The following is a 14,587-nucleotide window of genomic DNA, read 5'->3' as shown; positions in this document are numbered from 1 at the left end:
GTGTTGAGAAACCCAAAGCTGCTACAACAGTTCGGTTTATATTTTCCTTACTCAGAGATTGCCACTGAGAGTCTAGGGGCTTGATTCACTAACCAATGCTAACTCAGTTAGCATGTGTTGAGGCTTTGCACGTGCAAACTAGGGTGCTAAATAGTTTGCACGGGCAAAGCTGTTACTGTTCGCGTGCTATTTTAGCATGCACACTGCGGTGCGTGCATACGGCGCTACGCTCCGTTCACGTGCAAAACAGCCACTCCGCATGCAAAGTATGCTTATCACGCTACTTAGCATGCGAAGCGGCTGATTTGCAGTGAAGCGTTGCACACAAAACTTTATGCGCGCAGCACTAAACTTTACGCGCGCAAACTCTTATGCGCATATTAGCGCATGAAGGGGTAGTTTGCACGTGTTAAGTGGCTTTTCACTGGCGTGCTAACACTTGGCACGTTTTTGTGAATCAAGCCACTAGGACTGACTTACTGAAAGTAGGAATGTTAATGATACTATAAACCTTAGCTGCTGATTGCTTGCATATAAGGGAGAATTAGACAGGCTGTTCTCTGTATACGTATGCCGGGTGGATTTCCCCGTTTTTCCTTGTCTCTCCTGCGCAAAAGCTTAAAGAGACTCAGAGATGAGTCTCACTACATTTTTTTTTTTTTTTTTTTTTTTACTAACCCGAGGCTTCCTCCAGCCCTATAAGCATGGATGTGTCCCTCGCCGTCCTCCTCAGCGCCGACGTTCTCTCGCATTCAACCCCCAGTAAACTGCTCAGTCTGACTGACGTCAGCCGGGATCCGCGCATGCGCAGAAAGTCATGGGCTGACGCCACTGAGCCGCTTACCTGGGCCCACCGCAGCTGAATGGGACATCGTAGGAGGACGGCAAGGGACTGAGTCATGCTTATGGGGCTGGGGGAAGCCCCGGGTAAGAAAAAAAAAAAAAACCTGTGGTGACACTCATCTCTGGGTCTCTTTTAAGTCTTTAAAATGAGACTGCCAATACAATCATACAGCAGCATGCTCTGGTTCTGAAGATGCAGAATAATTTATCATCCAAAAAGATACAAGGCTCCTGGTACTGCTGCAGTTCTTTCATTTAATTGTAAATTCCAATCAGGTACATTAGTTGGTTGCAACACCTCAGTACGTACGTAGGAGATTCTTAATGGTATCACTGAGCAGTCGTGTCCAGTGTGTGCCAAGCTAAGGGTCCTTTTACACTAAATAAGTTGCTGTTGGCTATTACTGAATTGACAACTGGCCGGGGATCGCCGTCCTCTCATAGGCTGATGCCTATGAGAGGCGGAACAGGACGGATCGCTGTCCTGTTCCAATTCAGAACACGAAGGGGAGGGAGGGAAAGAGAGAGAGCCTCACAGAGGCTGGAAAAAAAAACACACAAAAAAAACACCACAGCGATCGGACACCTCAGGCGGCATGTCCCCTTAGGGACAAAAAAAGAGGTGAGTCCGATCACTGGGCTCAATAGCTGGGCTGTGCAGGAGGCTGAAAAGCCTGCACAGCCCAGCTTTACAAAAACAGCCTGGTCGTTACGGGGGGTTAACACTGCGGACGTTACGTGGTTAATGATTGTTTGTTATTAGCAGGGCTGTGGAGTCGGAGTTGGAGTCGGGGAAATTTTGGGCACTTGGAGTTGGAGTCGGAGTTGTTGATTTCATAAACTGAGGAGTCTGAGTCAGATGATTTTTGTACAAAATGCACAGCCCTGTTAAGTGTTAAACTAAGGAGTCGGAGTCGAGGAGTCGGAGCCATTTTGGGTACCCGGAGTCTGAGTTGGAGTCGTGGTTTCATAAACCGAGGAGTTGGAGTCGGAAGATTTTTGTACCGACTCCACAGCCCTGGTTATTAGATGGCTAAAGGTTGCAAACCTCACCTGGCTCATATCCGAACATTGTGGGATTGCTGAAAATGTAGTAAGTTATCAGCTATGTTATTGTAGTGGCTTGCACACACCCATAAGAGAAAGTAGTTATAATACTCCAGTCTGTAACATTTGCGTGCAGTTTGCTTTTTTGCGAATTCACGTTCATGGCACATTTAATGCAAATCATTGTCCTTACATTAGACTTTTTTTTTTTTTTTTTTTTTTTATTTAAATCGCATAGCAATGCTGCGATTTGCGTATAATGCAAGTCAATGTAAACAACGGAAAATCGCATGTGATACCTATAATTTTATAATAAATAATCTTCATTGATATACACAAAAATTGCATTCAAAACCTGCACAGAAAAAGATAAATCAGCAAAACACGGAGACCAAAGTGTGAAAACACAGACAATTGCAGCCAGAATTCACAGGGATAAATGCAAACGCTGCCCCACAAGTACACACCACGTTTGCTTAGGACTTTTTCTGCACATTTCTACACAGTTTTTTGAATGAATTTTTGGGCACTGATGAGGCATTTTATTACAAAACTACGGATGGGTGATTGAAAGCTTCATACAACTCATTGCGTTACTTTGATTTATGCCAGCTGTCAGGTCATGTGCATGAAAAGTTATTTCTTTATTATTTTCCTGTTACAGAAGCACATGTCACAGCGCAAAACCTTGGTGCCGGTAGTACCAGTCATATTGCCGTGCGCTACCTACTCATTTTACTGGCGCTATGTGAATCAGGCCCCTGGAGAGCAATAAAAATGCATGGTCTGAGGATGATGAAGCTTTGCTATAGATCAAGGCTGAAACTGAAAAACCTTCATCTACTGCAAAAAGAAATCACAATGAGCTGCGCTACAGCCCAAAGTGTGTAGCTCTCTGTACAGAAATAAGTCTTTGTTTTGCTAGTGATCTGCTGATCCAAGTGGTCACAAAAGCCAGGCTTTGTTTACCCGCCACACATCATGATGTTACTACAGTAGTCAGGTTAGTGTGTGTGTGTGTGTGTGTTTCCTTGGCATCTCAGGCCACAAACTTTCATGACCTGTAGCTTATAATTAGCAGCCTGTAGGCTCTGTCATTCTGCTTTTAAACTGTGCCTTAGCAATGATTTGACCTTTTATGATGCAGGCTGAAAATACTTTGTGTATGATGACATACAGTGGAGGAAATAATTATTTGACCCCTCACTGATTTTGTAAGTTTGTCCAATGACAAAGAAATGAAAAGTCTCAGAACAGGATCATTTCAATGGTAGGTTTATTTTAACAGTGGCAGATAGCACATCAAAAGGAAAATCGAAAAAATAACCTTAAATAAAAGATAGCAACTGATTTGCATTTCATTGAGTGAAATAAGTTTTTGAACCCCTACCAACCATTAAGAGTTCTGGCTCCCACAGAGTGGTTAGACACTTCTACTCCATTAGTCACCCTCATTAAGGACACCTGTCTTAACTAGTCACCTGTATAAAAGACACCTGTCCACAGAATCAATCAATCAAGCAGACTCCAAACTCTCCAACATGGGAAAGACCAAAGAGCTGTCCAAGGATGTCAGAGACAAAATTGTAGACCTGCACAAGGCTGGAATGGGCTACAAAACCATTAGCAAGAAGCTGGGAGAGAAGGTGACAACTGTTGGTGCGATTGTTCGAAAATGGAAGGAGCACAAAATGACCATCAATCGACCTCGCTCTGGGGCTCCACGCAAGATCTCACCTCGTGGGGTGTCAATGGTTCTGAGAAAGGTGAAAAAGCATCCTAGAACTACACGGGAGGAGTTAGTGAATGACCTCAAATTAGCAGGGACCACAGTCACCAAGAAAACCATTGGAAACACATTGCACCGCAATTGATTAAAATCCTGCAGGGCTCGCAAGGTCCCCCTGCTCAAGAAGGCACATGTGCAGGCCCGTCTGAAGTTTGCCAATGAACACCTGAATGATTCTGTGAGTGACTGGGAGAAGGTGCTGTGGTCTGATGAGACCAAAATAGAGCTCTTTGGCATCAACTCAACTCTCTGTGTTTGGAGGAAGAAAAATGCTGCCTAGGACCCCCAAAACACTGTCCCCACCGTCAAGCATGGGGGTGGAAACATTTTGCTTTGGGGGTGTTTTCCTGCTAAGGGCACAGGACAACTTAATCGCATTAACGGGAAAATGGACGGAGCCATGTATCGTGAAATCCTGAACGACAACCTCCTTCCCTCTGCCAGGAAACTGAAAATGGGTCGTGGATGGGTGTTCCAGCACGACAATGACCCAAAACATACAGCAAAGGCGACAAAGGAGTGGCTCAAGAAGAAGCACATTAAGGTCATGGAGTGGCCTAGTCAGTCTCCGGACCTTAATCCAATAGAAAACCTATGGAGGGAGCTCAAGCTCAGAGTTGCACAGAGACAGCCTCGAAACCTTAGGGATTTAGAGATGATCTGCAAAGAGGAGTGGACCAACATTCCTCCTAAAATGTGTGCAAACTTGGTCATCAATTACAAGAAACGTTTGACCTCTGTGCTTGCAAACAAGGGTTTTTCCACTAAGTATTAAGTCTTTTATTGTTAGAGGGTTCAAAAACTTATTTCACTCAATGAAATGCAAATCAGTTGCTATCTTTTATTTAAGGTTATTTTTTCGATTTTCCTTTTGATGTGCGATCTCCCACTGTTAAAATAAACCTACCATTGAAATGATACTGTTCTGAGACTTTTCATTTCTTTGTCATTGGACAAACTTACAAAATCAGTGAGGGGTCAAATAATAATTTCCTCCACTGTATATTATACTGTGCAAATGGAAAGGAAAAGCCTGGCACTAGATGTCCACCAAAGGGTATGTGACTTCACCGGATTACGTACTTCATATTCTCAATTGTGCACTCCGGAGGCAAGCATGCATATGTGAAGATAAAGAGGAGGAGGCACTAATTGTTGCAAAGAAGGTACCTTTTAATCCAGGGTAGTAGGATACATCGGGATGGAGTGGGGGTGAAGGAGGCCTGACAGCTGTTTCGCTTACAAAGCTTCCTCAGAGGCCAATAGAAGGAACAATGGCTGAATGGATTTAAATGAAATTTGGCACACACATAGTACATTACCTGGAACAACATATAGGATACTTTTTATCCCCATAACCAAAAAGTGGGCGAAGACAAATACAAATTTCACCGGGAAAATGTAAACTGCAGCCATTCTTACACTGTTAATGGTATGGTTCTCAAACTTTGCCCAGTTGGTCGCTGGGTGACTGGGATTAATAGTCAGAAAAGTGGGTGACCCCTACAAAAAAAGTCACTCAAAATTCATCTATTGCTTTTCAAGGGGAATATTTAATTGCTGCCATTCTTGCACAGTTAATGGCATACTCCTCAAACAGGGTATAATTGGTCATTGGGTGACTTGAGTTCAAATTCGGAAAAGGGGTGGAGCCACATCCAATCAGATTTGTTTCATTCCAATGCAACTTCTTGATGCCAAAGACCGCAAAGCTCACAAACTAGGAGTAATTAAGTAATTGTGTCTTAGGGTTAGAAGTGGGCGGAGCCAAAACACACACACACATACATTATAATATCTTTCTCACACACATACCACCCCACAGTATAATATACGAAGATAAAGAGGAGGAGGCACTAATTGTTGCAAAGAAGGTACCTTTAATCCAGGGTAGTAGGATACATCGGGATGGAGTGGGGGTGAAGGAGGCCTGACAGCTGTTTCGCTTACAAAGCTTCCTCAGAGGCCAATAGAAGGAACCTTCTATTGGCCTCTGAGGAAGCTTTGTAAGCGAAACAGCTGTCAGGCCTCCTTCACCCCCACTCCATCCCGATGTATCCTACTACCCTGGATTAAAGGTACCTTCTTTGCAACAATTAGTGCCTCCTCCTCTTTATCTTCGTATATTATACTGTGGGGTGGTATGTGTGTGAGAAAGATATTATAATGTATGTGTGTGTGTGTTTTGGCTCCGCCCACTTCTAACCCTAAGACACAATTACTTAATTACTCCTAGTTTGTGAGCTTTGCGGTCTTTGGCATCAAGAAGTTGCATTGGAATGAAACAAATCTGATTGGATGTGGCTCCACCCCTTTTCTGAATTTGAACTCAAGTCACCCAATGACCAATTATACCCTGTTTGAGGCGTATGCCATTAACTGTGCAAGAATGGCAGCAATTAAATATTCCCCTTGAAAAGCAATAGATGAATTTTGAGTGACTTTTTTTGTAGGGGTCACCCACTTTTCTGACTATTAATCCCAGTCACCCAGCGACCAACTGGGCAAAGTTTGAGAACCATACCATTAACGGTGTAAGAATGGCTGCAGTTTACATTTTCCCGGTGAAATTTGTATTTGTCTTCGCCCACTTTTTGGTTATGGGGATAAAAAGTATCCTATATGTTGTTCCAGGTAATGTACTATGTGTGTGCCAAATTTCATTTAAATCCATTCAGCCATTGTTGTCAATCAATACAATAAAAACCGCGCTGATATATAATATATATGGGTGACAATGGTGGTGCGCTGCCCCTTTAAATAGATATATCACAATGTAAACTCAATGGCTGCGCACAAATGATTACTGCAAACAAGTCTATTGTCTGCATCAAGTACAGTCCTGTAAACAAACAGTCCAACACTGTCAATCCAGTATACAGACAGTCCAACACTTCTTCCTAAGTTCCATGCTGCTTTGCCTCTGATCACCTTCGGCAAGCTATCACCACCACCACACCCCTCACAGTGGGCACTCACCGCCATTGTATGACCCTCTATTAGATGGGTCCTCAGCGCTTATGGAGTCATCAGGCCGCCCCCTGCCACTCAGGAATCTGGTCCACTTTGTTGAACTTGTTGCAGGATCATATACACCTTTATAACATAATCAGCTCTCATAGCGTAACACTGTAAAATCAGTTTTATTTTAAAAAGAATGCACACTTACAAACATGAGGCTTGGTGTTGGGCACAGAGTTTTAGTGGGCTCTACCCCAATCGTAGGCCGCCGGGTCGGCTTGCCGCGCTGACTTGGTCCACCTCCCGTGGTCACTCCACCTCACCCCTCTGGTGTCTGCAGGTTGCTAAAATGTGGTCGCGTAAGCTTGACCGGTTTCGTCGCTATAGCTGCTCCTCAGAAGCGCTTCTGAGGAGTCTATAGCGACGAAACCGGTCAAGCTTACGCGACCACATTTTAGCAACCTGCAGACACCAGAGGGGCGAGGTGGAGTGACCACGGGAGGTGGACCAAGTCAGCGCGGCAAGCCGACCCGGCGGCCTACGATTGGGGTAGAGCCCACTAAAACTCTGTGGCCAACACCAAGCCTCATGTTTGTAAGTGTGCATTCTTTTTAAAATAAAACTGATTTTACAGTGTTACGCTATGAGAGCTGATTATGTTATAAAGGTGTATATGATCCTGCAACAAGTTCAACAAAGTGGACCAGATTCCTGAGTGGCAGGGGGCGGCCTGATGACTCCATAAGCGCTGAGGACCCATCTAATAGAGGGTCATACAATGGCGGTGAGTGCCCACTGTGAGGGGTGTGGTGGTGGTGATAGCTTGCCGAAGGTGATCAGAGGCAAAGCAGCATGGAACTTAGGAAGAAGTGTTGGACTGTCTGTATACTGGATTGACAGTGTTGGACTGTTTGTTTACAGGACTGTACTTGATGCAGACAATAGACTTGTTTGCAGTAATCATTTGTGCGCAGCCATTGAGCCATTGTTGTGTGATTGAGTAACAAACATCCAAACATTCAAACGTATGCATTTTCAATATTAGATAGATAGATAGATAGATAGATAGATAGATAGATAGATAGATAGATAGATACTAGTGACTTAGGCCGTTTAAAAACAGGCTAGGTCTGTCCCTAATGCACCGTGCGCATGCGTGCACGCCAGCCCCTTCTGGCCCCGTCCTCCGGCTTTTGGCAGTGTCTCTTCGTCCCTGCACATGCACAGTGCACAAAAAGCACGGACGGACATGGGACGCAGGGACACTTGCCTTTTTATTAGGTAAGGTTGTTTTATATGCATGTTCTGTTGTAGTGTCTTAAAAAGTTTTTGTTTCTCAACCCATGTCTTTGTTTGATGTCTCCAGGTTCCATGCATGGACTGCAGAAACAACTTCTGTGGATCATGTTTGCAGCAGTTAAATGATGGCCTACCTCTCTGTCAGCTGTGCCGAAGGATACGCTCTACCTCCTTCACTCGGGATGAGTTATTAAAGCTAAAAGTAAAAGATCTTCGAGATTACTTGTCAATGAGAGACATACCAACGGATCTATGCCGAGAGAAAGAGGAACTAGTGCAGCTTGTTTTAACACTACAGCCTGTCTCGTACTCAAATGTGAATACTGCACCCTCCTTTCCCAATAATCAGAGCAACAACACAGAAGGCATTAATTCAACCCAAACGCAACCAACACAAGACATTCCAGCAGTAAGTAATTCAGATCACTCCTACACTATGCAGACATGACTGGGCCTATCTATAAGTGTGGTGGTCAGCTGATCAGCAGAAATGTACTTCTGCAGAAATAATTTTTTTTTTGTCAAGCTGCTGCTTGCCACATTTACCCCTGAGCAATAATCTCCAATTTAATATACTACTGCCTGTCCACATTACTTCCTACTATAATATACAGTGTGTGTGTATATATACGTATATGTATGTGTATACACATACATGAACATGTACCCGCACACAAACGCGCACCGCACACAAACGCGCACCCGCACACAAACGCGCACCCGCACACAAACGCGCACCCGCACACAAACGCGCACCCGCACACAAACGCGCACCCGCACACAAACGCGCACCCGCACACAAACGCGCACCCGCACACAAACGCGCACCCGCACACAAACGCACACCAGCACTCCTGCACACGCACACCAGCACTCCTGCACACGCACACCAGCACTCCTGCACACCAGCACTCCTGCACACGCACACCCGCACTCCTGCACACGCACACCCGCACTCCTGCACACGCACACCCGCACTCCTGCACACGCACACCCGCACTCCTGCACACGCACACCCGCACTCCTGCACACGCACACAAGCACTCCTGCACACGCACACAAGCACTCCTGCACACGCACACAAGCACTCCTGCACACGCACACCCGCACTCCTGCACACGCACACCCGCACTCCTGCACACGCACTCCTGCACACGCACTCCTGCACACGCACACCTGCACACGCACACGCACACCTGCGCTCCTGCACACTTGCACTCCTGCACACGCACACCTGCACTCCTGCACACTTGCACTCCTGCACTCCTGCACACGCACACTTGCACTCCTGCACACTTGCACACCTGCACTCCTGCACACGCACACCCGCACTCCTGCACACGCACACCCGCACTCCTGCACACGCACACCCGCACTCCTGCACACGCACACCCGCACTCCTGCACACGCACACAAGCACTCCTGCACACGCACACAAGCACTCCTGCACACGCACACAAGCACTCCTGCACACGCACACCCGCACTCCTGCACACGCACACCCGCACTCCTGCACACGCACTCCTGCACACCTGCACACGCACACGCACACCTGCGCTCCTGCACACTTGCACTCCTGCACACGCACACCTGCACTCCTGCACACTTGCACTCCTGCACACGCACACTTGCACTCCTGCACACTTGCACACCTGCACTCCTGCACACTTGCACTCCTGCACACGCACACCTGCACACTTGCACTCCTGCACACGCACACCTGCACTCCTGCACACGCACACCTGCACTCCTGCACACGCACACCTGCACTCCTGCACACGCACACCTGCACACGCACACCTGCACTCCTGCACACGCACACCTGCACTCCTGCACACTTGCACTCCTGCACACGCACACTCCTGCACTCCTGCACACTTGCACACCTGCTCTCCTGCACACTTGCACTCCTGCACACTTGCACTCCTGCACACTTGCACTCCTGCACACTTGCACTCCTGCACACGCACACCTGCACTCCTGCACACCAGCACTCCTGCACACGCACACCAGCACTCCTGCACACGCACACCAGCACTCCTGCACACGCACTCCTGCACACGCACACCCGCACTCCTGCACACGCGCACCCGCACTCCTGCACACGCACACAAGCACTCCTGCACACGCACACAAGCACTCCTGCACACGCACACAAGCACTCCTGCACACGCACACAAGCACTCCTGCACACGCACACAAGCACTCCTGCACACGCACACAAGCACTCCTGCACACGCACACCCGCACTCCTGCACACGCACACCCGCACTCCTGCACACGCACTCCTGCACACGCACTCCTGCACACGCACACCTGCACTCCTGCACACGCACACCTGCACTCCTGCACACGCACACCTGCACTCCTGCACACGCACACCTGCACTCCTGCACACGCACACCTGCACTCCTGCACACGCACACCTGCACTCCTGCACACGCACACCTGCACTCCTGCACACTTGCACTCCTGCACACGCACACCTGCACACTTGCACTCCTGCACACTTGCACTCCTGCACACTTGCACTCCTGCACACTTGCACTCCTGCACACTTGCACTCCTGCACACTTGCACACCTGCACTCCTGCACACTTGCACTCCTGCACACGCACACCTGCACTCCTGCGCACTTGCACTCCTGCACACGCACACCTGCACACTTGCACTCCTGCACACGCACACCTGCACTCCTGCACACGCACACCTGCACTCCTGCACACGCACACCTGCACTCCTGCACACCTGCACTCCTGCACACGCACACCTGCACTCCTGCACACGCACACCTGCACTCCTGCACACTTGCACTCCTGCACACGCACACTCCTGCACTCCTGCACACTTGCACTCCTGCACACGCACACCTGCACTCCTGCACACTTGCACACCTGCTCTCCTGCACACTTGCACTCCTGCACACGCACACCTGCACTCCTGCACACCTGCACTCCTGCACACTTGCACTCCTGCACATGCACACGTGCACTCGCACACCTGCACTCCTGCACACTTGCACTCCTGCACACGCACACCTGCACTCCTGCACACTTGCACTCCTGCACACCTGCACTCCTGCACACTTGCACACCTGCACTCCTGCACACTTGCACTCCTGCACACCTGCACTCCTGCACACTTGCACACCTGCACTCCTGCACACTTGCACACCTGCTCTCCTGCACACTTGCACACCTGCACACTTGCACACCTGCTCTCCTGCACACCTGCTCTCCTGCACACTTGCACTCCTGCACACTTGCACTCCTGCACACGCACACCTGCACTCCTGCACACGCACACCTGCACTCCTGCACACGCACACACACCTATTTGCCCCTTTCTGATTTTTTATTCTTTTGCATGTTTGTCACACTTAAATGTTTCTGCTCATCAAAAACCGTTAACTATTAGTCAAAGATAACATAATTGAACACAAAATGCAGTTTTAAATGATGGTTTTTATTATTTAGTGAGAAAAAAAAACTCCAAACCTACATGGCCCTGTGTGAAAAAGAAATTGCCCCCTGAACCTAATAACTGGTTGGGCAACCCTTAGCAGCAATAACTGCAATCAAGCGTTTGCGATAACTTGCAATGAGTCTTTTACAGCACTCTGGAGGAATTTTGGCCCACTCATCTTTGCAGAATTGTTGTAATTCAGCTTTATTTAAGGGTTTTCTAGTATGAACCGCTTTTTTAAGGTCATGCCACATCTCAATAGGATTCAGGTCAGGACTGTGACTTGGCCACTCCAAAGTTTTCATTTTGTTTTTCTTCAGCCATTTAGAGGTGGATTTGCTGGTGTGTTTTGGGTCATTGTCCTGCTGCAGCACCCAAGATCGCTTCAGCTTGAGTTGACAAACAGATGGTCGGACATTCTCCTTCAGGATTTTTTGGTAGATAGAATTCATGGTTCCATCTATCACAGCAAGCCTTCCAGGTCCTGAAGCAGCAAAACAACCCCAGACCATCTTACTACCACCACCATATTTTACTGTTGGTATGATGTTCTTTTCAAGGATTTTTATTGTCAAAGAAAGGTCATAACAAGATCAACAATAATAAACTGACAATAAATGGTCAAGATTTACAGAAAGATACATATGAAATGTACAATACGTCCATGAAATATAAAAACTTAAAACCAGAGATCATTAGTTTCTTAATATAAAAGTCATAAACCAATGATGAACAAAGTTCCACTCCCATAGGTATTTTTAAGAAAAGAAAACAAAGATTAAGACAATTCTTTTCAAGGGATATTAAAAGGTATATCTCCCGGGTCAAACAGAGATAAGTTATTAAGAAACACATTTTGAGACCGAAGTTCCCAGTTATGTAGGAAAATTGGGTAAGTATCATGTAGAGTATGATATAAGTAATCCACTAAGCGAATATCTTCAACTCTCTGAAGTACAGTATCTGTGTAATAGGAACAGCAGGTGTTTTCCAATTTCTGGCCACTGCCAATAAAATTGCACATATAATTACATAGTATATTATTTTCCATTTTTTAGGGACACTTTCATTATGTTTAAGTAATAGAACATGTTGGGGTTCCAATTTGATTGAAACTGAAGAGGCCCTAGATTATTCTTAAATTTATCCCAGATAGTGCTCACAATTGGACATTCCCAAAATAAGTGCAAATACGAGCCCTCATGGTTATATCCCCTAAAACATAGTGAGGAAACGTTAGGAAAGATTCTATGCAGTTTCATTGGGGTTCTATACCACCTTGTAGCTAATTTGATTGCTGTATCTCTAATCATTGGAGTTTTAGTAATTGACATCATGTTGTCACCAATTTTGTGCCAGTCCTCTAAAGAGAAATTTACCTGAAGCTCTGCCTCCCAATCTCCCATACTTTTAGTTTTAGTTGAATGAGAAAAGGGTATTCATATGCATGTAAAGTCCAGCTATAGGGGCGGAAGAAAGGTACATATTTTCATAAAAGGTGCAATTTAGAAGACCATAAGGGCTAGAGTGCTTCAAAAAGAAATGACGTATTTGTCTGTATCTAAAATATTCATGCATAGGTAAGTCCCTACCAAATTGTAAAGTCTGGAAGGAAATTAATTTATCTGCCAACCAAAAACGGTTGGAGGTAGTCATTGAGTTAGCTGTCCACCATTCAAATTGAGAATGATCCTGAAAGGCGGGTGGGAAATCAGGATGGCCTATATAAAAGATAGGCGTGGAGGTTTGGGAGAGCAGAGCCTCATACATTCCTTATAATATATGAGAACTTTGTTCTCTGGATCACTTATAAGATTCAAACCTTGCAGAGTAGCTTTTATATTAGATGAGAAGGTGGGTATAGATGCTAAATTATAGGGAAAAACTGAATCAGTCTCAAAGTGCATCCAAGGTGTATTTAGGGACTGAGAAAACCAAGGCAACATTTGTGCAAATCTAGCTGCAAGGAAATAATACCAGAGATTTGGAAGACCCACCCCTCCATTAGACTGAGATCTAAATAGATATACGTTCTTAAAGCGAGCAGGTTTTGAGCCCCAAATAAGTTTGGTAAATATTTTTTGAAATTTTATTATTCGAGAGCATCCAGGGTTAAGAGGAAGTGCTCTAAAATAATAAAGAATACGAGGTAGAATTACCATTTTCAGAGCTGTGGATTTACCCAACCATGATATTTTGTAATGTGACCATTCTTCTAAAGTATGGGATATAGATTTCAGTAGAGGAAGATAGTTCGCTTTATTGAGCGAGTCATAAGATGCTGTTAATTTAATACCAAGGTATGAGATGCTAGAAGTGACCCATTTAAAATCAAAATTGGCCTGATATAATTTAACTACCTGTGGTGGCAGGTTAACTGGGAGCACCTGAGATTTTGAGGTATTTACCTTTAAACCAGAAAGCTAGCTAAAATTATCCAGAAGTTGGAAGAGAATTGGCATAGAGGTAATCGGTTGTGACATAAATAGTAAGGCATCATCAGCGTATAAACTGATTTTATATTCTTTATCCTGTTTAACGTACCCCTTAATATCTGGGTTTAATTGAATGGCGAGGGATAATGGTTCTATTGCCATTGCAAACAAGAGGGGAGAGGGGACACCCCTGTCTGGTTCCCCGACTAACTAAAATTGGCTTGGTGAGAACCCCTGGAATACGAAGTTTCGTTTGAGGACTATTATACAGAGCCATCACTGCTTGCAAAAATGGACCCTGACTACCCATTTTTGTTAAAACTTGAATTAAATAGGGCCAAAGAACAGAGTCAAATGCTTTATGCAAATCAAGATTTAAGAGTAGAAAACGCTGATTAAATAATTTAGAGTCTGGTAAGATATTGCATGCAAGTCGAGTATTGTCTGTAGTTTGACGAGAGGGAATGAACTCAGATTGAGATGGCGAGATTAATGTAGTGATTACAGAGGCTAGACGGTTGGCCATAATTTTTGAGAATAATTTTACCTCATTATTCAACAATGAAATTGGTCGAAAATTCTGTGGAAGGGTGTGATCGAGATTAGGTTTTGGAATTAGTGAAACAAAAGCATTCGTGAGTTCCACTGGGAATTTTTGACCATTCAAAATAATATTATAAAGTATACAAAGTTGTGGGGCGAGTATTTGGGCAAATTTTTTATAGTACATACCAGTGAAGCCATTAAG

The 14,587-nt window shown here is 45.6% G+C and overlaps 1 protein-coding gene across 2 annotated transcripts in view; it reads left to right on the top strand.

The window, feature by feature from the left end:
* The window catches only part of RFFL (ring finger and FYVE like domain containing E3 ubiquitin protein ligase), a 373,130-nt gene that overhangs the window by 315,110 nt on the left and 43,433 nt on the right, over positions 1-14,587 (top strand). For both annotated transcript variants that reach the window (XM_068268602.1, XM_068268601.1), the window contains exon 3: positions 8,007-8,348. In XM_068268602.1, the coding sequence (XP_068124703.1) occupies positions 8,007-8,348 (342 nt within the window). The remainder of the gene's footprint in view (positions 1-8,006; positions 8,349-14,587) is intronic.

The sequence above is a fragment of the Hyperolius riggenbachi genome, chromosome 2 (genome assembly GCF_040937935.1).
Source record: "Hyperolius riggenbachi isolate aHypRig1 chromosome 2, aHypRig1.pri, whole genome shotgun sequence".
Lineage (NCBI taxonomy): Eukaryota > Metazoa > Chordata > Amphibia > Anura > Hyperoliidae > Hyperolius > Hyperolius riggenbachi.
Note: the sequence above shows the minus strand (reverse complement) of the source record. Positions and strands in the feature narration are given on the sequence as shown.